Source organism: Coccinella septempunctata, chromosome 3 (genome assembly GCF_907165205.1).
Source record: "Coccinella septempunctata chromosome 3, icCocSept1.1, whole genome shotgun sequence".
Lineage (NCBI taxonomy): Eukaryota > Metazoa > Arthropoda > Insecta > Coleoptera > Coccinellidae > Coccinella > Coccinella septempunctata.
The window spans coordinates 24,542,406-24,565,799 of record NC_058191.1 but is presented as its reverse complement, the minus strand read 5'-3'; the positions used below and the strand labels follow the sequence as shown (position 1 = coordinate 24,565,799).

The following is a 23,394-nucleotide window of genomic DNA, read 5'->3' as shown; positions in this document are numbered from 1 at the left end:
CTGACAGTAGTGACACTGACAGTTTCATAATTCCAACAATTCCACATTATTCGTTTCTTGTTTAATGTTAATGTGTGATAGTGCTGCTGTTGCTGGCCTTTTTTTACGATCGTTATGTTTTCAATCGAGGTAACATTTTAATCTTGATGAACCCACTTCGTGTTGGAGATTGCTTTACTGGAATGTTTTTATAAGGATTATCAGCTGGTGCAAATTTTTAATTGGAATTGAATACTAAAGTGTGCCTAAAATCTTGAGGATTATGAGACATAAGGTGAGTAGGAGATTGTTATTATGGAACTTATATTTTTTCGTTTTCTTATGTACTTTAAGAGGTCAAGTTGAAATCTTGATTTGTAGTGAAACGGTTAATTGCAGTTTACGTTGATAAATTGTAGTTTATTGAACTCATTCGATGGACCATATACTTGATGGCGCTATCAATTTCTCATAATGTTTATGTTTCGTGGTGGTCCAAAGCTTGCATCATTTTCGTTCAAAACGTTTGTCATATTTATCTGGCAGTTATATTGAACAGATTATCGAATTACCAGTGTTTTATTGGTTCACTACTGACTATATAAACAAGGTATCAATATTTTCATCAGTTTTCTAGTCTTTGGTTTGTATGTTTACAAAAATTCAATTATTCTCGCAATTATTCTACTAGAAATTCCCTCATCTCTCACATCAGTGGAAAAAGCAAAATGGTTCATTGATAAATTTGTTATTTTGAATGATGAGATAATCTGCTGCTTTAATTTAAAATTTTTTTCAATAAGTAGGTGACTTCCTTCTGGAGAGACGGAGATGAAAGAATTGGAAGGTAGTTTAACAAAAGAGCTTTACTCATAATATGATGATTTCAAGAAGATTATACATAGATAAATTAAAAGAACAAATAAAAAAGCTGCAAATTTCACAAAGAAATATTCAGTCTTTCATTGTTCAAATCCAAATTGAAATAAGTATTGAGTTTGTGACTATTATAATTCTATTGCTTTCGCTCTAATGAGATGTCTTTCTTCCACATTAATCAGTTTGAGTTCAGAATCCGATTTTGGAAACGAATTTATGTGATAAACGTTATGCTGGATCAATGTGTTCAGGCAAATGAAGAAATTATGTTTTAGGAACAGTTCAACTTGATACAGGATTTTTTTCAGGATGCCAATCATTAAAAATATCACAAACTCCTTCATGAGTTTCATTACCATCATCAAATACGAGCATTAATATCGAGATTAATATTTAAGTACGTTTTATTTATTTTCCAAAGCTACTGAATTTATTTTACTATAAAGTGATTTAATTTTCATTTTTTCAATTGACTTTCATTGAACTGAGTAGGTATGTACGCATTCAAAATAAGAAGGTCTCTTAACCAACCCATAACCAGTGAGGTGGAGTCTCCTAGACTCCTAGGTATTGAAATTTGTCTATTTTGAACTGTATGTTTTTTTTCAGTGGCTCGAAAATTTATTTTGTTTTCAATAAAAATTAAATGTTTTTATATTACTCTTGACGAATCCGAAAGCTACATTCAATTAGCCAGTTGATTTTTAGAGAAATATATTATTTTTCAAATCACTTCAAGTTTTTCTCTTCGAAAAGGCCTCCATAAAAATGATTTGTTACAAGTCTATTTACTTCTAATCCTAACGAATTCGCCAACCGACATGTTTTTAAATAAAGAATAGACACATGTTGCTTTTCGAAAAGAAAATGTAATATTTGACATGGTTAAAAATTTTGGGCAGGAGTCTGAGACTCCACGTCACTTCTTATGTAACCAAAATTGTACCGCACTGGTTACGAGTTAAAATCTCAAAGTTGAGGGTATTATTTCCAGTGAAACCAGGACACCAAAAATATGAGATCAAATGCAAGACAATTTGTTTGCGGGAATTTTCGAAGAACTCGTTGCAGTTTAAACATTTTCAGATATTTGGAGTTATAATATGTATTCACAGATTCTACTGGGATAGAGCCCTTCATGATAAGTTTTTTAGAGAAAATTTTCAGGATTTGCCTGAATGTGACCTGAGGCTTGCTAAATCTACGAAAACTTTCACTAATGTTGGTTTTTGGAAAAAAAAACAAATTGTCATTGAATAAAAAAAAATTCTGAAACCTAGTTTTTGCTTTGTTAAGGTGCATTTACACCAAACGAGCATTGTTTCCGAACGTTTCAAAACGTTTTGAAACGTTTTGAAATGTTTTCAAACGTTCGAAAACTCAGAATGGGAGGTGTTCACACAGCCAGCGCCTGTCCGAACGAGCAGTTGTTCTTGATAATTCAACGAGGTCTCTCTAAAGTGCACCGACATGGAGCCCTCATTATCTAAAATTGCAATTTCTACTGAATCTATAGTAATCAGAGTCTCTGATAGTAATAATCTCTCAAATAAAAGAACTACGCCAAAGGAGGAGCCTGGGTAAATTCTGATCTGAAAGGAAGGAATTATACCCAGCTGCTGGATGACTTGAGAGCGGACCAAACTGAACTTTTTAGAAATTTCTGCTGCATGTCATTATCGGACAAAATTGAGGAAAAAGTGTCAAGAAAGACACCAATCATCGAGAGAGCATTCCAGCGTCGGTTAGACTGGCACTAACGATTTTTGGCTACGGTAGGGTGACCAGACGTCCGTCATTGTGACGGACAGTCCGTCAATCGTCCAAGAAGTCCGTCACTGGAAAACGTCCGTCAAAATGTCCGTCAAAATCTTAAATTTAATTCAATTTTCTCAAGATTATTTGAGATGGATATTAAAAAAAGAAAGTGCAAATTTATGGAAGATCTTTCGAAAGAATTTCCATTTTTTAAAACACAAAACTTGATTCTGAAGTCCAATGTACGAAGTGTTTGGGCCAATTCAGATTGCAATTGGAGAAAGAAGAGATAATGTACGGCATGTTTCAAGTTACGAACATAAAAAAAAATTTAATGCAGCAGCGTCTTCCTCTCTGACCAAATATTTGAGACATTCAAATTTTGGGGATGAAGAAGCTTCTCTAGAAACGCCTGAAGCCCTCTTCTCATTCCACAGTGTAATGCACAACCATTATATTAATATTATTAAATTTTCGTTTTTGTGTTGTAATAGACTTTTTTTATTTCTCTTTTTTCAATAAATAGATTTTTTTTATCGCCATACGTTGTAGGAAACTGTGTAGCTGGAATCATATACAGGGTGAGTCTTATAGACTCGTACAAATATTTCACAGTAGAATCTTGAGGTCAAAAGAAACACTTTTTTCCTACGTTTTTTCGAATCGGCTCGGTTTAAAAGATACAGGTTGTTGAAAAATATAAAAAAAAATGAATTTGGGGATATAGTTTTCGAGTAATTTGAAGTTCAAAAATAAAAGATATCTGTGAAATTCGAAAAATTGGGTTATTTTGACCGAATGCAACTCTTTTTGAAAGATCCACAGACGTCACAGATTCATTTAGTTATTTTGAAGGTAATTTGTTTTTCCAGGGGTGGCACAGCTCATTATGAAAACCTAAAATGGCTATATCTTCTTATCAGGGCTGAATCGGAAAAAATGGTACAAGAAAAAAATGTTTTTTTTATCTCAAGAATCTATACTGTTGAAATATTTTTACTATTCAAAGACTCGCCCTGTATATATAAATCAGGTCCATCCGTCATTGAACATTGGATAATCTGGTCAGCCTAGGCTACGGGAGATTCTTATGGAAGTGTCATGGACCTTTACCGAATTTCAAAACCATCAATATCGAAAATTATTACCGTCTGTCTGTGAAGCCATCGTAAATGGACTCCATTTCAAATGGATTGATTAATTATGAAATCACAATTCAAGAGATCTCACCAAAATTCAAAATAAATTAAATACCAATACCCAATAACTTTCACGGTCCACCGGTGATTTCGATGATATGACGCCAGATGTGCAAGGAAATCCGAATCCCTTTGATGATTCGTCGGTTTACCGACATGAGACGGAACGGGATCGAGCATTTTAAAACATTTTGAAACAGGCTTCGTAAACTTTATTCGGCGTCGATGAGTGTTTACACCGCCTGTGCATATTGCGTGCATTGTTCGCAAACACTGCCTTATAATGAAACGTTACTTTACCGGCATGTGGCGAATGAGCTCGAGCTCTCTGAAACGTTCGAAAACAGGGTTTGCGAACTCTGTTCGGCGCCGATGACTGTTTACACCGCCCGTACTACTGTTTGCAAACAGTGTTCGCGAATAATGCTCGTTTGGTATAAATGCGCCTTTAGAAGAACAATGTGCGTTCGTTCAACATTCTGATGCAGTTCCTGTTGATGTCTCTATTTTCTTATCATCTGACCATTCTGTATGTATCGAGGTAAAGGGAATACCGTGTTTGCCTCTTATTTGTTATTGTCGTTATCTGCTATCTGTCTTATTTCAATGAGCGGAAGACAAGAAACTGCCCAATCTCTTTTATGTATTGTATAAAGCCTTTACTTCGACATTACTCTTTATCTCATAAGAAATATTAATATAATGAAGAAGGCACAATGAATGAACCTCGGAATCAACTGAATACCCACTCTCTCCATAGAGGTGCTTTGCAATCGTCTGCACTGTATGTACGTACATTTAACCATGAAACACCCTCTATAATTAGGATAATTATGTTTATCCCGTGTCCATATTTATCATCAGTTAACTATTGGTTCAAGAATTATACATATACAAGTCGGGATAAACGATCACTTTTCAAACCATATCTACTAGAGTGACAATGCGACTAATGCGAGAAAAATTTCAACAGGTTCGATGGGGGGTGGATAGACTATCCAGGATAGTTATTCCACCTCAAGTGGAAATCGACCAGGCTATTAGCAGTCTGCCCTGAAGTGTTTCTGATCGATTACCCAACCGTAGAACACATATTACTTATAAACAAAAAAATTTGGAAACGAGCATGAAGGAAATTATACTTAAGTTCACATTTTGAGATTCGCATATTAAAAAAAACAGATGAGGTAACCGTCCGTTTTCGGACTAGGATATACTGAAGATTGCTTGAATAAAATTAGGTGCAAAACCGATTACCACCCTTCAACACGATGGTTCTTCTATACTCTAAGATCTTGAGGTAGGGGGTGACTGAATAGTGAATAGAAGTTTTAGGAGAACTAGCTTCAATATTGAACTGAAAATTTTTACTAAAGTCTTGGACACTAATCTGACTGATATCTATTTTGTGGCTCCATAATAGAGCCCAGTCAAAAACACTATCAACAATGTACGAATTTATTTTTTCAAGATGACGACGAAATAAATTTGTATGAAATTTTATAGCTATTTTATATTTTTTTTATCTTTGAGAACAACTTTACTGCGAGTTGAATGCAAATTATTATTATTGACTTATTTTATTGGAATCAAATTTGATGTTATAATAAATAATAGTATTTTGAAATTGTATTTATTCATCAAATTGAAACTAACTATTGAAATAGATCCAACTAAGAACAGAAATTATACGATTCTCACTAACATAAGTAGTTTAACCACTACACGTGTTTCATTATCACAGTGATAGCTGGACACGTGTCTTGGTTAAGCAACTCCTCTGTTAGTGAAAATCATACAACTGTTATCAATTTTGAATGCGGATTAATTTGCTATGAATTTGAGTATTTCTTCATATCAACTACTCTTCTATTGGTTACATTTATATATTTGCCTTCTGTGGTTGAAACTACAGAAATAATTGGAAACCTTTTGTGACCAGAAATTGAGCTGCTTCTGGATTTTCAAGGCCTACTGGGATGATGTCGATATCTCTTGAAAGGACTATACAGAATTTGATGATATAGGCCATTCAAGAATGATTGACATCTCAGTAGATCTCGATAATTTAGACGCAGCTTAATATCTGATCACAAAATATCTTCAATAATTTTTGCACTTTCAATCACCTAACCGGAATATACAGGGTGTCTGTGAACAAATGCGAAGGACTTGGAGAGATGATGCCTCGATGAAAGTAGGTAGGGTTAGTTCCTATAAATTTTTTTCGAAATCGACCTTCCTTCCAAGATACAGCCTTTGGAAGGCGATGACGAGTTGACAATTTTTAATTTGTAAAACTGAATCATAAAACTATACATAATATGAAGCACTAAGTAGATGTTACTCAATTTTTTTAAAACTCATAACTTTATTATTGGGGGTTGAAAATAACAACCACTAATGATTTTCCTTCAAAAATTGTTTTCGTGGGATAGATTTTCGAAAAATAAAATTCTCTTATGGTTTCCCATTCAATTCTGGAGAAAAAAAGTCTCTTGCGAAATTCCGATACAGTCGATACTTTTCTCGGTGTTTTTTAGAACCCATAAAAAAAAAAATAAAAACAGTCAACTCGTCATCGCCTTCCAAAGGCTGTATCTTGGAAGGGATGTCGATTTCGAAAAAAATTTATAGGAACTAGCCCTGCTTATTTTCATCGAGGAATCATCTCCTCAAGTCCTTCGCATTTGTTTACAGACTATATAACTATAACCCAGAAAAGTATTTTAAAAGAAGTCATTGCAAATTCAGAGCCTATTAATAAGCATTCATGGCATTCAAAATTGATACAATTATGATTCCAATTTATTCGCTTAAGAACATAAACATCAGTGCAAAATTTAAATTATCTTCGGTCAGTGCATAGATTCACATATAAAAGGTTTATTAACTACAGTTATTGGCATGTAGAGAGGACTGACCCTATTCGGCTCTACAGTAAAAATGGCAGGTAAATGTGACTACCGAGCATACGGTTGTTTTTTTTTTCTAGAATTTTGATTGGTCCAAACTCACGTCTATGTCCATAGAAAAGAGACAAGCATTGGTCGCATCAAAGGTTCCTCTTTTTCTACATAGCAGACACTTTCATGCGGGTATTGCTCAGTAGGGAAGGCTGATCCAAACAATTTCATGGATCAGTTCCGACCTGATCCGGTCCAGAGATATAACTAGTCCAAAGATCAGTTCCAGTCCAGTTTCTAGTCCGGACATATTGAAATTGGCTAGTCTATTCCAAAACTCTAAAGTCAGTTATCTACTCCGCCATCCGACAATCCGAACTCGAACAAGTCGAACAACTAGTCGGCTGGTCCATTCTCTGTCTCGAGTCCTCCAGTCCGTAACTCCAGAATCTGTTTTCGTTGCTCGTTCTCGACTCAATTCAAATCAAAGTAGAGCGTACGCGTACAGCGAACTGACACTGGGGGTCGCGATCCGAACCGAAGGGACTGGTACTCGTACCTGATTAAATTGTCAGTAAGGATCAGTTCCATTAGTCCGACCAGCCGGACCTGTTCCAAAGTATCAGTTCCGCGTACGCTTAGCCATCCCTATTGCTCAGTCCATTCTCTATGTCAATGACTACAGTTTATAAAATAAACGAAACGTCATCCAGTACCTAGGTATATAATGAAGGCTATCGCGTATGAATTCGCCGCTAGAGGTAGTATGTGGTCCCAATTATTGACTGAATTATATGATTTTTATTGAGTTTATGGTCTGCATATATATCTATTATACCTATATTGATATTACGTGTTTCGGGCTAGGAAAAAAGTTTTATGCTGTGAAAAGTGAAGCCGAATCGTTGTCGAAAATGAGTGAATTAAAAATAAAATAATCCAAAAATAAAAAACGAGATATTGGTTAGTAACCAAATATTTCTATATTAAATTTCTCCAGTTCATATTATTTGTGAAATAAGTCCTCACCATCGTGGACAAACTAATCTTGCGCATTAGTTTGGTGAGCACAAAAATGAAAGGCCTCATTGGTTTTCTTCATAGTTTGAACCTCTAAACAGTCTAAACCTATCAACCAATTTGCGATTATACCCAAGATCTTGGAAGCATTTTCATAAAACTATGGTGGCTATGAGCTTTTCACAGGTGGTTCACAAATTATTGTAACATCGAAGTGAGCGTCAATTTTGAACCCTCGATTTCAATGTGAAATACCGGTAGATTCGAGTGACTTGGGTCAGTCCTGTGACTTGGGACAATTAACCCCCTTGCAGATTTCTTTGTTTCTTACCATTTATGAGTGAAGGGACAAACTTGTTTAACAATTAATTCCTGTTGAGTTTGGCGTGACCCGAGCGTTTGAATTGACAGGAGAAATTAACGAATTCAGGAGAGTAAAAGCGCGTTTTTTTATGGCCCTTATACTTCCTGGTGTCCTATACATGTGTTTCACTTTGTGCATGTGTAATTTTTTTTTCTGGATACGTGGGATATTGGGATATTAGGTATGTCATGAAACAAGGTTGTTTACAAATCAAACAGCAACACTGATCTCATTCATATATTTTGTTGTTTCATACGGTGACTTGGGACAATGCCGAATAGATACAAGCGGTGCATTGGGTGTAGGAAATATACCGAATTTCAACTATATAATCACAAATTCTAATTTTTCAAAACTATACACCGTCCCAAGTCACCTATTTTATTTTAGAGATGAGAAATCAATAGATTTTAACTTGAGTCCCAAGCCTCCCAAATCTGTGGGTGACTTGGGACAAGTATATTTAATTTTTTTCAAAATTCTGAAGCATGGCATATATCCTAATCAATAGTCTGAGTCATTAAGCATATTCGAAACTCTTTTTCAGATGAAAATGGGTCACCGTTCTGAAAATATGACAAATTGAATTCAACAATCGTCCCAAGTCACCCGAATCTACGGTAATGTTTTATGAATGTCAAAGCCGGTGTGTTTTCTTGTTTGTCTTTGGATAACTTCGGAACCAAATGTCCGATTGTCATGGGGATTCCACCAAACTGTAGAGAATTTATTCGAGGTGGTTTTCGATTCATTTCCACATAATGAGGAGTTGAAAGGAAATATTGATTTTCCATAAACAAGTTGTAATAAAGCCGTTGATTTCAGGCCTTTATGGCCAACGCTGAGTAAACTACCTGAGATAGAGGAAAATGATCGAGTATTTATTGTAGAGCTCGAAAAGTTATACGAAAAAGTCCACGAAGGCATATCAAACTCTCGAGGTTAACAAATTTCAACATTTTTATTCAATCCAGAATAATGTTTCATTTGAAAAGTTGTTTTGATTAATATGGAATGAATCAATCTAAAAATGAATGTGACCCTAATCTCCATCATTCATTCTCCTTATGAAGAATGATCTTTTTTCAATGAATATTCGCATGCCAGGTAGAAAAATTGAAAATTCAGACAAGACTCGAGCTGTTTTCACGGAACTTTGACTTATGGTAAGGGAAACGTCCAAAGAAGGCTTTAGACTACATTTTACTTTTCAACTCCGCACCATTTTGGAAAAGGTAATCAAAGTAATGAAAATTAGTCCTGCAAAGCGGGCTTTTATAGCTGTTCATTTATAAAGACAGTGCATGTAGTTATTTACGGGAGACAAATTCAGATTTTTCAGAAAAATAAGGTACCCTGGTGTCGTGGTCTCTCACGCCGTTAATTTGAAACGCATATGTTTTATTCGATTTGGTGAAGCAACTGTATCATTGAAATTGTTGGAAATGTGCCTATATTTTCTTTTTAATTGCGCTTGTAGTATAATAATAAGGAGGGGTTTCTATATTTTGGTCTCTTCTAGTAGTCTAATTCAATTGTTCACTTATTATCGTCTGAAAAAATATTGTGGATTGTCGAAGTAAAGAAAATTGTAATTTCCAGGAATTCCATTATGTCCAACCTAGTGAACGCCGAAAATACAATGACCGATCAACCAGCAAGTGCCTCAACTCAATTGGTGGCCCAGTGTTCTACGTATACTTTTCCAGACTTGAAACCTACAGAGCCTAGAGGTCACCTTCGTAGTGTCAGTCATGGGGGAGCCACCTCGCTCACAGGTTTCCTTGGAGCGGGTCCAAGACCATCTGCGCTCAAGGGTGGTAGAGGTCATCAACGAGCTTTCTCCCAAGGCCAGATAACAGACTCGGGAGCTATAAAGCCTACACACAGTAGGGTAGGATCGAAGACAGATTTTATCCTACCTCCAGGACACAAGGATGTGGAGGGTGAAGCTGCAGCAGCGTCTAGATCATCGGCGAAGGGGCATTCCAGACAGGCGTCCAGGACGGAGTCAATTTATACCCTTCGAAGGACTGCTCCGCCACCTCTTTGGGAGAGGCTTTTGTGTGTGTTACTCCGACGTCAACCGAAGAATGATATTGAGGAACGTTCGAGGATCGTGGTCCCAAATCACGTAGTGCCTCCAAAGACTCCAAGAAAAGAGCACCCAAACGGCCGTCGCATGGACAATAAGATAAGGACTACAAAGTACACCCTTTTGTCGTTTTTACCAAGGAATCTATTGGAACAATTTCATCGAGTAGCTAATTTATACTTCATATTCATTGTTTTACTCAATTGGTTTCCCGCGATCAACGCGTTCGGCAAAGAGATAGCCATGATACCGGTTCTGTTTGTGCTCGGTGTGACTGCCCTGAAGGATCTCTTCGAAGATAGGAGAAGGCGGGCAAGTGATCAAAGGATTAATAATTCAACATGTAGGATATACAATAGGTATGTATTGCCCAATTTCTTAAATATTTGATTGAGCCGGTGTTTAATTGATTTCAGTTCCGTTTCAAATTTTGTAGTAGTTCAAGATTAAATCACATCAATTTCCCAATTCCGTTTGCTCAATTCAAGTTCATCAATTTGTTAACATATAATTGGAAAATTATTATACTTAATGATGCGATGCGTTTAATCCGAGGTTTAATCGTTTGAAGAGGTTAATGAAATATCGATCCATTATCACGTTCTATTGATTTTTGGACATTGTGTATAATTGAAGGTTTCAAATGAATATTCTATGTGTTCCAAAAGGTTTGTGATATGCAGACTTACATCCGTTTTCAATAAACCCATCTATCCATCGTTTCATTTACTGACGATGGGAAAGAATCCAAATCAGATGGTTTTTCTCTCGGTTTTTCTATACTCAGCAACTGAAACAATGGATAAATATGTTTATTTACGTGAAAAGAAACAAAATTGATCTTCGGTATTAACTATTTTGTAGAAAAATGCTGAAACAGATCAATTTTTGTTTTATATTTTGTCAATCCTTATAATAGAAATTTTTACATAAAAGTCAGTGGCGCATTCAAAAATTTTTTAGTGCACTGTTTTTAAGATTGGGCACAAACTTGGTATTTTTTAAATGGAACACCCTGTATATTTTAACGTTAAATTTTTCCATTTTTTTTTAATACATTGATGTATCAAAACCTAATCTTTAATAATTTTTAGCTTTAAAAACCAGAAAAATCCATATGTATCTATGTTTGTTTTTTTAACAATAGGCCATGAATTCTTTCGCACATGCATTTAGTTATACGTTTTTTCAAAACGCTATGTGATTTAAACCTATTTATTTAATTATATCATATAACTAAATGCATGTGTGAAAGAATTCATGTCCTAATGTTGAAAAAACAAACATAAATAGGGATTTTTCTGATTTTTGAAGCTAAAATTAATTAAAGATTAGGTTGTGATACATCAATGTATTCAGAAATGAAAATGACAAAAATTTGACGTTAATCGGGTAAAATATACAAGGTGTTCCATTTAAAAAATACCAAGTTTGTGCCCAATCTTAAAAACAATGCACTGAAAATTTTTTTACGCCACTGATTTTTATGTAGGTAAAAATTTCTATTACAGGGCCTGAGAAATAATAACATCTCCAAAAGTGAACATTTTCGTTTTCGCCCTGTATTTCAGGAAAAAAAGTAGTAGGAATATTTCTATTTGTGGCTTTGAAAGTTTTACAAAAAAGTCATACAGGGTCGCGAAAACCACATGTCTATATCTTTAATAATAGCTGAGATACAATGCAGTTTCAACCAAAATGGGACAACCCTAATTTTTTGTACCAGAAATGGATAGACTTTTTGTTGATATTTGGCATTAATGGTTTTTTGTCAACTCTGTTTTTATTACAGGAATGAAATGGTTCAACTTATTGAATTCGAATGCTTACTTTTTCTAGATATTTTGAGATCATTAATATACCATATATCTAATACATTATGGGACAGATTCATGTTTTTGAAGTCTAATCGAAAATATGCTCCATTGGTAGGGTAGTAATTAATGAATTATCTCAAATGAAAATCAGGATTACAAGAATCGGAGCAAGAATCTATGAACTCCTAATAGATATACAAGGTGATTCGTTGGTAAATGGAAGTAAGCTAAGGGTAGATTGAGGACGCAAAGATGAGTCAGAATAACCTATATTTAAAGGGTCTATCTCTCTTTAGAATCAAGATACAGAGTGCCATTGTGTCAATTTCTTCCATTACCCATAACTCTGGAACCACCCTATATATTTTGATGATGATGACCATATGGTGCGTTTAGCGTATATTCTACGCAACAACTAGTTCATACTGACATAGCACAGCCTTCTATAGACGGCTATGGACATAGCAACTTGTTTTTTTTTCAGGGCCGGCCTAGAAAAAAATGATGAATAAGATTCAACCAAGAAAAAAATTCCCTGTATATCAAAATTCCTCAAAATTGATAGGATATTCGAAAAAAGCAGAAAAAACTAAAAAGGAAAGATAGTATTTCTGGCATTTATGCATACTTTTTACATAATCAATTAATCTAGTCGAATCTGAATTTTCAGAAAACACAGTAACCAGAATTTCAAAAAATTAAATTTCATTCGGTATTTATGATGTTACCAATCAAATTGAATTTTTTGGGTCACAAACGTGAAACAGTACGAAAGTAGAGGTCTGATATATGATAAATAAATGTTATAATAGTTTTTAGTGCTAAAATTACTCGAAATTATCACAGATTATTCCAAATACAAATGTGAAATTTTGAATACTGTGTTGTCAGAAAATTCAGATTTGACTTTGTTTGTTGGGTATTAAAATCGCATGTGAAATACCTTGTTCCCTTTAGTAGTTTTTCTCCTTCTCTCAAATATCATATCAAATAAACTGAATTCTGATATACAGGCTGTTTTTTTTTGATTCAATCTTATTTACCAGTTTTTTCTAGGCCGGACCTGAAAAAAATTCAGTTACTATGTAAGTATAAAATAGTTGTTGCGGAGAATAAACGTACCAAACATCATAGAAATATATAGGGTGGTTAGAAAGTTATGGGTAATTGAAGAAATTGGCAAAATCAATAAAACACTCTGTATCTTGATTATGAAGAGATATAGACCCTTTAAATATAGGTTATTCCTCGGGTTATTCTGACTCACCTCAGTGTACTCAATCTACCCTTAGTGTACTCCCATTTGCCAATGAATCACCTTGTATAAAGGGCGAGTCTACAGTGCTCGATTGGTCGATAACTCTAAGAAATTTTGGACTAGAAGAACGATTCAAACTTTGGCGGAAAGGACACTAAATTTATTTTTGATAAGATACCAATACTTTTTCAAAGGAGAATAACCAATTTTTTGATTCAGCCCTGTACAGAAATGTAACAGCGCCACGAAAATAAAAAGCTTATTTTTCGGTTTTCAGTGCTATCCTTGCTTGAATACAACATCAGTGACTCAATAGTGAATAATTCACAAATCAATTTTTTGATTTGTTAGGAATGGAATATACGGAATATTGAATGTAACTTTCACTGTCCATATATGTGGCGTGTCGGACTGACGGAATCTAGGGCATATTAGGTCGATTCGATTGGATCATCATCAAAATTTACGCTAGATATTCTAGAGCCCGTTCATAGTGTGGACTGCCTAGATATTTGATGAATGAGATAATGGAATAATTTGTGTTCATCGTGATGTCCATGACCGGGTGACGATAATACATCAAATATATACGATTTATTTATGGGTTCATTTGATTGGTTGGGATTCATCGATATTGCAGGTTTTATGAGGGATTTGAGAAGTTGTGAGTTAATGCATACAGTTTGCAAGGGTTTAAATGTTTTGTTGGATTTTAAGTGGACATTATACCTGCCACATCTATTAATTAAGTAAATCATCCCGTCAGTGGAACCGTCAGTGAATAACAGACAGCATTTGCATCTCAGTGGGACTCGGAAGTGTAACCGAAATAATCCTGTCATATACTGCTTTCACATTTATAAAAGCTGGACAAGAAAATTGTGACACATTCCACACTGTATAATACGTTTGTTATGACGCTTATCAAAACATTTTTTGTTTTAAATCAGCGCTATATACAGGATGGGCAAAATTCGTTGTCTACTGAAGGGATCTCGAGAACTATAGCAGCTAGAAGAAAACGGACGACACATTCTCGATCTCTTTTTTCTTGACTAATCCAAAACTGAAAACAGATCCAGCCTAACGTTCATAGATTTTGAGTTATGAACGAAAATGGAAAAATTGTCATTTTCAATGAAGCTGAATAACTCTCTTGTTTGAACTCATATTCGAAATCCGTTGTTACATTCTACAGGCACTTTTTTATGAGGAATACGAAGTTGATATTGTCAAATTTTTTGATCCAGTCATTTTCGAAATACGAGAGGGATTTCTGATTTTTCAAATGTAAACTATAGTTGAAAGTTCTTTCATTCTGCTGCAATTATTTGCTGATTTCAAAAATGTATCATATGTCGCTATTCACATGAATATAACATAAGAAAAAAATTCAATACTTTTTCCTCATTTTCGATTCACTGTTGAATTTTTAGTAGGCTGGCGTAACCATAGCGACCGTTAAAAATTCATTATGGTTTGTGAACTCCACATAATCCTATGTGAACTCAACCTTCTATGATAGGAATCAGCGACTGTTGAATAATTATTTCTTTTATGTATCAATATCGAGATCGATATCCTTTAAAAGAGAGCAAAAGACTTTCGTCTGATTATCAAAGAAGAAAATGTATTCAATTATCTTTTTTCTATTGCTGAAAGAAACTAAATGAGTGAGTAATATAAATAAAATACGATAGCTATCTATACTTATAATTTTTACAAAAGTAAATAGGTACGTCTGTCAACGGTAGTATTCGAATTGTGAACCATCGTAAGATAAGCATGCCAAACATCCCGAGAACAAACGATTAATCATCGAAATATTTATTGAGCAATCCGTGATTCCAATCATAGAGGCTCAGGTTCACAAAATATAATGCATATTCAACGGTTGCTATGGTAAGCTAGCCTACTTATAATTCAACAGAGAGTCGAAAAGTAGGAAAAAGTACTAAATTTTTTTTTCTTGTTGTTATATTCATGTGAATAGCGACATATGATACATTTTTGAAATCAGCAAAAAAATTGCAGCAAGATGAAAGAACTTTCAACTATAGTTTACATTCGAAAAATCAAAAATCCCTGTAGTATCTCGAAAATGGCTGTATCAAAAAATTTAATAATATATTCGAATTCTTCATAAAAAAGTGCCTGTAGAATGTAACAACGGATTTCGAATACGAGTTCAAATAAGCGAGTTATTCAGCTTCATTGAAAATAACAATTTCTCAATTTTCGTTCATAACGCAAAATCTATGAACGTTAGGCTGGATCTATTTTCAGTTTTGGATTAGTCAAGAAAAAAGAGCTCGAGAATGTGCCGTCCGTTTTCTTCTGGTTGCTATAGTTCTCGAGATCCCTTCAGTAGACAACGAATTTTGTCCACCCTGTACAGCGTGCCAAAAAGTAAAGTAACTCGTCAATAATTCTTGTACGAAAAATTGTTAAGAAAAATCCTGGCATCCGTTGAATTTCAGTTTCAAATGCAATTTATCAATTTATAATTGGAATTAGATACCAAGATCTGCTTAGTAGCAGGCTCATTCGGTTGAATTGGGAATTAGTCTGAATGGCCTAAGCTGCCGTGGATATAATAGATTAGGTTGTGATACAGGGTCGCGAACACCGCATGTCTCTATCTATAATAGCTGAGATACAGTGCAGTCTCAACCAAAAAGGGACACAGTGTACTTATTTATGTGAAGAGGCGTATGTTTTCGTATTACGCACACACACCCACAAAATATGGTCCTCATGACACTTATGGCCTTATGTGCCGTAAACGACAATTAAATTCTTAACCAAGTTTGAGTATAGAATTTCTGTGAGATAAAGACGGTTTTAGAAGTTAATCTCGTTCACAGAAACTACGGCAGATACGATCTTAAATGGCTTAATGAAAAAATAATCAAAAGAAACTCGTCTCTTATAGGTTTATGATATTTTTTGTTGTCCGTTAGTGCGATAATGGGCTATTGTATAGTAATTGTGGATTTAGGGCCAATTTCACCAAGGATATAAACTGATATTTAACTGGCGTTAAAGAGACTCGCCGATTTATGTCGATTACGCATCTCAACTTCAGTTTAAATTGAGGTTCTGTGTTTTGTGATTTCTTTCTTCACTTAGACATAGACAAAGCATTCTCCGTTTAAATCCAGATGCGTAATCGATCTAAAACCGGGGTGTTACTTTCCTTGACGCCAGTTACACCTAATCTCGGTTTTTGTCCTTGTTGAAATCGAATGTGGATTTCGACTGACATTGATAGAACAAAAACTTTTTTTGAAATGTTGAAACCCGTCTGTGTTCGTTGAATGAAGTTTTAACCCTCTAATACCCAAGTCCGCCTTGAGACTGGTTGCATATAAGTGGATAAAAAATTATTCTGCCCATGTCCCCTTCAGTATAGGTTCATTTTGTGAGTATACAGGTGTTAATGTAAATCAGTTAACTATTTGCGAAAAAAAGATGTAGATTACATAAGCTAATTTGAAACTAGACGGAAATAATTTCAAAAAAGAAAAAAAAACTTGGGCATTAGAGGGTTAACTCAACTTGGGATTATTTCTCTATTTTTCTTGTATAATTGTACTTTCATTGGTTAATATTGAATTTATATCTTTCGTTCTTTATAATATCAGAAAAATATTGCGAATCGGCAAGTACAACCGAAAAAAAATTATGACGGGACCCATCTACAGCTTTTTCGTTTGGCGCCGGGAGGTCTGCAGGGTCTCTGCTACGCCACTAAAATTCCTGAAAGTTTCATTGATAACCACATCGACGCAGTGCCGAACGGTGTAGGAGCACTATGAAGAGCACACCCAATATTGAACCTTGATTTCAAGGCGTTTATAACAGAATGAACCTCTTTTAGATTCTTTATTTTGTTTATTTCTCTACTGTGTTATCGCTCTAAAGCAGCCTTGCGTACATCTTCCATTCCAGGCAGGTATTTACAAACCTAACTCATTACATTAGTACATACAGGGTTGGGATAAAGTTTGGCACCAAATTAATATCTTTAAAACAAAACGGGCGATATTTTTGAAATTTGGCAGCTGAGTGTAATGGACCACAATGCATCTGATGAGCATATTTTCATTAATGAGATACTTCCGGTTTAACCGGAAATGCCAAATATTTTTTTATTTAAATGGGACACCCTGTATATTTCTGCAGATTCTGAAAGTGCACCTTGCTCGGATCTGTCCATATCGGGTTCCATGTAAAAATTATCTGTAAAAAGAAGAAATTCAGTCTTTTTGTACATTTGAGAAAAAATCCATTCAAATAAATAAATCGTTGTTATTTGTATGAAGAGTGAGAAATAAAACGAAATACTTTGTATTAGATAACTCTTTCTGCTTTTCATGACGTATTTTTTATGAAAATCTATAAAAAGAAGAAATACAGGGCTTTTACTAGTAGAAAAAATTTATTGAAAATAATTTTAAAAAAATCATTTTAAATGTTCGAAGTGCTTGCCATTCACCTCCTGACAATAAATTTCAAAATTACCGTCCGTTCCGTTTTAAATATATTAATTTGGTGCCAAACTTTATCCCAACCCTGTATACAAAATTATCATTTCCCTTTATACAGGTTTTGGTGTAATGAATGGCTAATATGGCACCTGCAGGTAGAGGACGTTGTGGCGGTTCAGAAAAATAAGCTTTGTGTTCAGTAAAAGTCCCTCGGTTTTCGACATTTCGGAAATTCAAGAAAATTTACCCTTTGCCACTCTTTTTGGTGGCAAGACTCCGGATGAAAGATTTATGATTTTTGGCAAAGATCTAACATCTAACTCAAATTTCCAGTTTTGCTTTTTTTTAAAGTATGTAATAAGAAAAATGGCTGTTTCATTGAGATTCCGAAATGGTATATATCACTGTATTCCCAGAATTCCTTTTGAAATGAGTGAAGCTAAACCTTCTTTTTTAAATTTTTAGAAACTGAAATGAGACATTCAAGCAGATTGAAACAATAATTTATTGAAAGGTGTAGAGCATGTATAAGAACTAATGGTTGCCACTTTGAACAGTTTTTGTAAAAATTGATTTAATAAAATGATACTTATATATTTTTAAATTGTTATTTCCTCTCCAGTTACTCTACCGTTATGAAATCGATATTTTTAAGTTAATTTCAAGTTCTGGAGTAAATTAGTGAATATTTTAATACAGAAAAAAGCTCATTAATCATTTGTGAAAGGAACTATATTTTCAAATTGTTATTCTTTCACGTTTTCCTTCATAATTAAGCCCAAAGTTAGGAAATCAGTGCAGTGCAGGGCATATCCTCATATCGAGTATTGAAGTAAATTTTAGCACTTCTGTAAATAAAAATAAATTCTTATCGCAAATGATTGAAGAGCCAAAATTTACTTCATTACTTGAAATTAACCTAAAAAAAAGTGATCTAAGTGGCCTCCATGAACTCTAATGTCCCAGGAAACACACCTTGGTTTAGTATACGTCTAATATTCATCCTGATGGTATATTATTCGTTTTGGTCTATCACAGTACGAGTATTTTACGTCTATATTATACCATTTTTCTGTAGTAGGTTTATAAAACGTCTTTTAGCGTTAGCTATATATACCACAATATATGTTTTTTGCTTATCAATAGTTTTTTCAAGAACTGAAGATTATTTTTTGTTTATATACTTCAATTATTTTAAACTCTTCGTCATATTCATCAGTTATTAACGAAGTCTACAAGATCTCCGAATTATACGTCGAATATATTGTACTTTTCGACGTACTTCCTACACCTATATTAAACGAATATGTGATAGGTTTTTGAAATGTCTATAAGTGGAAGTCATATATACATAATGAGATCTATTTTGTCTCCCAGTTGTGTTTTTACGATTGGAACAATATGCATCCTACAATATATATCGCTTATTTCCCAGCTTTAATAATTTTTCATAATTTATAAACTAGGTCTATAAAGTTCCACAAATTATACGACTATAAGTCGTACATATTTCAACCTACCTTCCTACTCCATGAACTTAGGTATATTAAACGGATATATGGTAGGTTTTCAATCTGTCTATTAGCGAATTTTTTTAACACTCATCATTGAGGTCTACACTGGACAAATATATGAAAGGTTTCAAATATGACTATTATTATAAGCCATATGTAGATACCTACTACATTACTTCTAGTTATCAGGGAGAAAAAACAAAATACTGGTCCTTTATTCATTATTGTCATATCGATATTTCTGAGTTTTATACACCTAGTACATATAGTTCCAAACATTCAAGTTTTTTGAAGTTGAAAAAGCGATTCAGATACAAGTGATATTACACATTAATATCTTTGATTAAAAAAGTCCCCCAATTCGACAATTCACAGCGTTGTCACATGAAATGAAATAATGTCCTGTCCACACACTGATTGCTTCAACCATCAAAGATTCTGCTGTCTATACTTGTGATCTGGAAAACTGAATGAGCCCTCTTCAATAACTATTCGCTTGATATAATTGTGGTCTACTAGTTCTAATTCAAACAAGCCTAGCAGATTTATGAGAATGTTCAAGATCTACTACATTTTCAATAGCCTGGCAACGTTGGTGCCATGTTTACGTAGGCAGAGGATTGAGGATCTACGCAGGCCCGACCGGCCAATAGGCAATTAGTTATCGTTACAATACACGCATGTGGCAGTCACGGCCGTGTTTCTATGCTATGCGGCATGCGCTGTTCGTAGTTAGAACGAACTAATATACGACAAGGAGAACGCCTTGTCGTCCATCTTGAAATAGTTTCGTAAGCTGTGTGTGTTTACTGTGTTTGTTTTGTCTGGAGGAAATTAATTGTACTTTGTCATGAGTGATTGAAATGGATTCTGATTCAACATAGCGATGGACATGTTTAAACATCTGGTAAAAAACAAAATGACATAACCGATTTCGAAGAAAGCTCTCCACTTTCAAGTCTACTAATATGATGAAAAAGATATTTGGTATGTTTAGTTCGACATGTTTTTTTCTCCTAAAACTAACTGAAATAATATTTTACAGAGGCCGTAGTGCTGATGTGGGTACATCTGATTGAAGCAATCTAAAAATATAGGAATAGACCTTTATATTTATTTAAAGAGGTGTGCTCAATGTATATACCTAAATTTTGAAAACTACTATTTTATTATTTTCTGAATAAATTGGTTTGAGACCCAAATAGTTTAAAATTTAGTTTTCCTAAAATCCGATTGACACTACGTTATGTCTTATTCGAAGCTATGAAAAGGATAAGTATGGAAGATGGTAAGATTGTTATAATAAATGTTGAAGATCGACTATATTCAGAACAGTAATATCTAACAACAAATAAGCCTAATGTTCATTTATACGATATTCGACAATATAAGCGATGATCCGAAAGTGCATTTATTGTTCTTTTAATTTATTACATTCGAAATCATCGATCAAAACATATTAATGCAATTTCGGATCATCGTATCGTCGGATATCGTATACATGAACAGTAGGTCTAACGTTGTTCAGAGACGTCTATTACTGATACTTAATTGTAGTACAAAATACGATTATTAAACATCTATTTTTGGTACATTGAAGTCGTTGAAATATAGTCTATAATATATAAGTTGTGAACGTTTATAGACGACTGGTTTTCGACGTAATTTCTGAATTACTTAAGTAGTCTAATAGACGTATATGAAATACGAGTATCAGACGTATATTAAATACGAATAGGAGACGTATATCCAGGATTGATTTTATACGTCTACCACGCGGACATTTGTCCTTCTGATTTTGGTCTAATGAAACCGTATTTATACGTCGGAATAAGTTGACTTATATATGTTTAATAAACGAAAGGTGGTTTCCTGGGTAGCTTTACACCTTGTAACTCGCCTTGTAATGAATTGTTTGCTTTATTCTACTCGCATACCTCATTTAAGTTGCTAAAAATTTCAAAAACAAGGTTTACCTTAAATTAAGTCTTGACTTATTGTAATATGAATTTATTTTGTGTTATATGCTGGGAATACAGTGATTTATACCATTTCGGAATCTCAATGAAACAGGCATGTTTTTTTATTACTTTGACACTCAAGTGACCATATTTTTTTTCACACCACGTTAGGTCAAACTCAGGAAAAAAAATAATCAAAACAGAAAATTTGAGTTAGATCTTTGTTTGAAAAAAAAAACTATTCTTGCGCCCCAAAAAATCATTCAAAATTACATTCGATAGAGCGTCTATCCAGGAGTACTATGACAGGTACGTAAATTACGCAGTGTATTTTTTCCTCGTACATTAGTATTCAAATATCCACGAGCATACCGTAAGCTTCGCCAGTTTGGTGTTTCGTATATGAGAATTATTTTGCATTGAAATCAATGTCACCTATACAACATAGAGTTCATTTCCTTGAAAAAGACTATTAGCCATGGCACAATAATGAGAAAAGAAAACTCTCACTCCATCGACGAGATTATGTAAGTGGAACAATTGATGACGAAGACGAAGAATTTAAAATCACTGTTGAATCATCTCACATAATATTGTTTCCGGAAATAAAATAAATTTGTCTTTTAGCCGCTCACGTTCCACGCAGAACGTATCAATTGTAGCGTTTCAATCTTTTTCGGTCTGAATACAATCGTCTTTTTCATTAATTCGCGGAACAGAGTTCTTGTGCGGTGGCGACAGGTTGCGTGGGCCAACAAAAAACTCTCAAAACAATTTCATTTCCCATTCAATCTGTCATGTACCTTGAACCAAAGAATTAAACAAAAGAGCTGTCTTACGCCCACCGTTTGCACAATTTTGAACGTTCTCGAATGGAATCCGTCCTTATTACAGAACCCAGCAAGCAGTTGGCCCAGTTCTTGGTAAAGCGGGCCATCCACGATTAGATCCATACCTATGGTCAAAAAACTAGGCGAACCAATATGGGGCGCCGTTTTTCATATTTCGGAGCGAATTCCAAAAAAAACCAGCTTGATATGTGAGCAATCACCCAGTTACTGGTACATTACTAATTCTACCAATAAATTTCTATTTCTGAATTTTTAAAAAATGTGGAAAAGTTTCCATTGACCGAAAATACTATTTGAAGCCAACGTTTTCCACCAATGGGCATGTTTATCTCCTAAATCGCGCACTTACATATTTATGATCTACACTCCATTCATTCGGTTGGCCATGGAAATTTGTCACATTCCACTCTGTATAGTACGAAAATGTGGGGTTATGACGCTTGTCAAAACATTTTTGGGTTTTAAATCAGCGTTATGTTGTCTACGTAAAAGTTTCAGTATTTACGTATTTTATCACAATTTCGAAAATATGTGACGAACATAATTGATGTTTATACGAACTGATTGAAGGCATACAAAAGATTTGTTTTTAAATATATTTATTTTTGCTATGGAAGAAAATTAAATTATTGACACATAGTTTGCAGTAGCTTGAGAAGAGTTGGTTATCTTCTTTGGCTAAAGGTTGAATACATTACATCAGTTGTAGATTTCAAAAAATCAACCCGAAGATTAAATGCATATGATGCAGTGGTTGGGAAAGGGTATATCCCGAAGGAATTAACGGATAATTAGAAGAATGTTAAATTCTTCAACAAAACTCATCTTGAATCAATGGATGTCAAAGTTTTTAAAGAAAGTTTCAAGGCAAGAGGAACTTCACGTTTAAACAAAAATTTCACATGAACTAACAATTAACAGGACAACTGGCTCGTATTTATGCCTGTTTATTTTTGATACTTTGAAATAATAATTATATATTTATTGATCCCTTAAGACATTTACAATTTATAGGACAAGTCAAATGGAAAACAGAAAAATTAATTTTCTGGAACTTATTTTACGATGACATTAATCGAAAATCCTGTAGTAACTTTTCGCATTCGTTCACCCTAAAATAAAATTATTCTTGTCAAATTGAGTACTTTACGAATTCCGCTAAATTTTAGTGACTTGAGAACGTGGTTGGAAATCTTCATATAAATGCAGAATCCATAGTGATAACGATATGGTAACACTCCTTCAGAACTCAGGCATTAGGCAATTACGGCGACGTAGCCGCTTCCAGCAAATAGGAGAT

General features: G+C 34.2%; 1 protein-coding gene across 3 annotated transcripts in view; it reads left to right on the top strand.

Moving 5' to 3' along the window:
• The first annotated feature begins 6 nt into the window (after positions 1-6).
• LOC123310455 (phospholipid-transporting ATPase VD) overlaps positions 7-23,394 on the top strand; it is a 50,622-nt gene continuing 27,234 nt past the window's right edge. For 2 of the 3 annotated variants that reach the window (XM_044893926.1, XM_044893925.1), the window contains exons 1-2: positions 8-274; positions 9,708-10,559. In XM_044893926.1, the coding sequence (XP_044749861.1) occupies positions 9,718-10,559 (842 nt within the window). In that variant the 5' untranslated portion in view covers positions 8-274; positions 9,708-9,717. Of the gene's footprint in view, positions 275-9,707; positions 10,560-23,394 lie in introns of all 3 variants that reach the window. The other variant, XM_044893927.1, reaches the window with a different exon arrangement.